The following is a 3523-nucleotide window of genomic DNA, read 5'->3' on the forward strand; positions in this document are numbered from 1 at the left end:
AGTGTTGAAGGGGGGAGTGAAAATGCACACGGGAAAGTGAACATTCTCATTCAGACCCACATATCACGTGGACAAGTTAATTCTTTTTCTCTAGTTTCTGATATGGCCTATGTGGTACAGGCAAGTGATTTCTTTCTGAATTTTTTAGCTAGTAACCATAGTTTTTTTGTTTATAATTACAGATGAACATTGCTTGTTTATAATTATAGAAGTAAGAGTCTTGCAGCCACTAGCTTGCATAAAATGATTTTTTTTTTATGAACTTCTCATGAAAATTGGAAATTTTGTCTTTGTATTTCGAAACTGATTTTGAACAGTGACAATTTACTTTCTCATTTGTTTTTCACTTTTAAAAATATATAGAATGGTGTACGGATTCTTAGATCATTATTTGAAATGGTGTTAAAAAAGAACTGGTCTATCATGGCTGGCAGGCTTCTAACCCTCAGTAAGGTACTGGAACATCAGATATGGCAGTTTGAAAGCCCTCTCAGACAATTTGGGGATATTGGTCCAGATGTTTTGTCAAAACTGGAAAGTAAAAAGATATCTGTAGATATACTGAGAGAAATGGATCACTCCGAAATAGGTATGTTTTTATAGGATGTTTAAGATGATTTTTATTATTCAACAATTTTTTATGTGATTTCTTTGTGGAAATGAACTTCAAACAAAATGTACCATGATATTATATTTTACCATATAATAGAATCACTGAACCAACACAACTTGTTAACTCAACACGGGCTTAGTCAATATGACCAACCATGTGACCTCTTTGTACTTGATTAAAGTCTTTATAGATTTAATACTTCTAACTTTCACATACAAAAAATCATATTTTTAGTGAAGTATTTTTAATAAAACAAAATAAAGATTTGTCCATGAATATATTAAGTATTTATTGTGAATAGTCCATGTGCAAAGTAATTTTCATGTTAATATTAAAAATACTTTTCCTCATCTCAAAAATCTCAAATTTCCTTTGTGTAATACCCAAACCTCCTAAATGCATTTCTAATGGGTTTTTTTCAGTATACAACATTATAGTTTATCTGTTATTTTCTCTACTCTGTCTCAAAATGGGATTGATCCATTCAAACGACCTCGTAACCACCAAAAAAATCAAAATAAACCTAAATTAACCTTCTTTTCTTTCTAGGATGACTTCAAATTGTAACATGAAACTACATTCGTTTATCCTAAGTAGCTCTAAGTTTGTAACAGCATACACTGATTTATAATTGAATTTTATTGTTTTATTGCCCTTTGAACCGTGTCTAATTTCTATCTGTGCCATTATAAGTTGTAACTCACTTTGGAACGTGCAGCTCACGTTATGCTATCGAATTACATTACCCATGAGCTGCTTGCATACATGCCTCTTGAACCATTTCAATCATGTTATTATTATTACTTATTTAACCTAATCTAGTCTTAAATAACTTAAAAAAGATCTGTATTTTTAGATTTTAGTTACTTTTATAACAATAAATGAATATGAAGAGAAGAAATAAAGTACTTACCTAATCTTCTTTTTTCCTGCTCCCAGGTTTTAGATGAGGGTTAACCCTAATTTTTTATACTAATGCACTTAATAATTTTTATTAATTAAATAATGCACCAAATAATATAGTTTCATAACATGCAAAATGTAGACAAATTCACTCACCTCTAAAAATGTTCCTGACTTTCCAACTGTGCAACAAGAGCTGTTACAAATTCATCTAAGCTAGTTATTAACTTTCCCATGGGAAAGAATCTTGTACTGTGAGTGAAATTAACAATATTCTGTTCAAAACATAACATTATACAATACGTCATTTGATAGATGAAAACCTTGACTTTCTATTGGTTATAGGTAATATATATATAATGAAACGTACGAGAGAGCAATCAACAAATTGTGAAAGAGAGGATGTGGCAGGAGTGGTCTGATTTTTCTATACAATAGCTCTGTAACCAAACAAAATTGAAGGCTATAAAAATTATGATTTGTTTGAGCAATAACGATTTTATAGACAGTACTTTACATTTAATTTTGTACTTTTTCGAGGGGTGGTGGATAAAATAGGAATAATGACATGCTAAGAGAAAATGTGTTATGTGGGTTACACTAGTGGAAATTTAGTATTTTTTTAAATATTCCCTTGTAGAATTAAGAACTTAAAATTTGTTTTACTGTTAAAATATGGATTATTATCTAAGATTTTATGCTATTGTAATTGGTATAACATAAACAAAAAGTAGTTTAATAAAATTTTGAATGTAAGACACTAAAACCTTGTGTTATGCACAGTAAAGGGTACCCTGGGTGATAAAGTTAAAGGATAGATGTTTTATGCTCAAGTATGACTGCATAAGTGCAGCACTGTTCTTACTAGATTTTGCATTAGCAAGAGTTCTCATAAACACTAATATGCAGAAATGTTATAATCTGTATCTGTACATGTATAAACTTATTTATGATCTAATTAAAAATCTATACTATTATTCTGCTTGTTTGTATGTACGGCTGTTACGCTTTCTGAACCGAGAACCTGCTGCATAAGCATGCGTAGTTAGAATGTTTCCCCAAGAAAAACTGTGCATGCACAATATTCACTGGATGACAAATAGTCTGCCTGTGGCAGAGATCTGCAAAGCTCAGTGAAGTACTACAATTCCTGTATGAAACAAGAAGTAAAAGGGTAATGTAAATATACTTTACTAAACATTTTGTACAACAGAATATTAAAAACTTATCAAAGATTTTAAAAAGGTTTGACATTAGGTTGTAGAATAACATTATAAGTTTATTTATTGATAGTATTAAGTACAGTAATGTTTAGTTCTAACTAAACTAAGGTGAAAAAAAAATGTACACAGGTTACAGTGTTAATGTATCTCTTTATCGAATTTAAGCCTATCATAAGTTAAAGTTTTATAAGGTACGGCCTATATACAAGTGGATTTACACATTTCATTGTTTGTGATTACAATTCGTTTGTATTGTGCTAGAAATGTTATATTTAAAGAAGCACTGTTACAATAAAGATACTAATTTGGCCGGAAATGTTTTCCGGGTCTCTGCTAGTTAACATAAAAGAAAGTGTACTTATTCCTTTGCATTTAAGAAGAATGGAATGTTTAAAATTGAAATATAAATTATAAACAAGCCAGTTATTCTTCATTCAAGTAACTGTACTGAAATAAATGTTATCTTTTCTGTACATTATTATGAAACTGAAAATTCTTCCTATTGTAGTGTGGTGTACATGTACATCCTTTGTCTTGGCCTTTACGAAAGACTTACACTGAACATTGTTGGAGGATGAAACTGTTCATACCACTGTGGAATCCAAAGTTTACAGCAGTTTAGAATTATAGAAGTTTCTTTGGGAGTTATAAGTGTTTGATATTGAGCATCTTTACATATATCTTTGTTTATTAAAAGTAATTGAAAATGCCCTTGTGTTAATGGTCAGGTAAAGTTTTTTTTTCCAGAGCATATATATATATACACCTAGGAAAAAAGTTAAGC

General features: G+C 30.1%; 1 protein-coding gene across 1 annotated transcript in view; it reads left to right on the forward strand.

The window, feature by feature from the left end:
• The window catches only part of LOC106456962 (activating signal cointegrator 1 complex subunit 3-like), a 266949-nt gene that overhangs the window by 137629 nt on the left and 125797 nt on the right, over window positions 1-3523 (forward strand). The window contains exons 19-20 of the mRNA XM_022382757.1: window positions 3-120; window positions 364-589. Coding sequence (XP_022238465.1) covers window positions 3-120; window positions 364-589 — 344 coding nt within the window. The remainder of the gene's footprint in view (window positions 1-2; window positions 121-363; window positions 590-3523) is intronic.

This window comes from Limulus polyphemus, unplaced genomic scaffold, assembly GCF_000517525.1.
Source record: "Limulus polyphemus unplaced genomic scaffold, Limulus_polyphemus-2.1.2 Scaffold275, whole genome shotgun sequence".
NCBI lineage: Eukaryota > Metazoa > Arthropoda > Merostomata > Xiphosura > Limulidae > Limulus > Limulus polyphemus.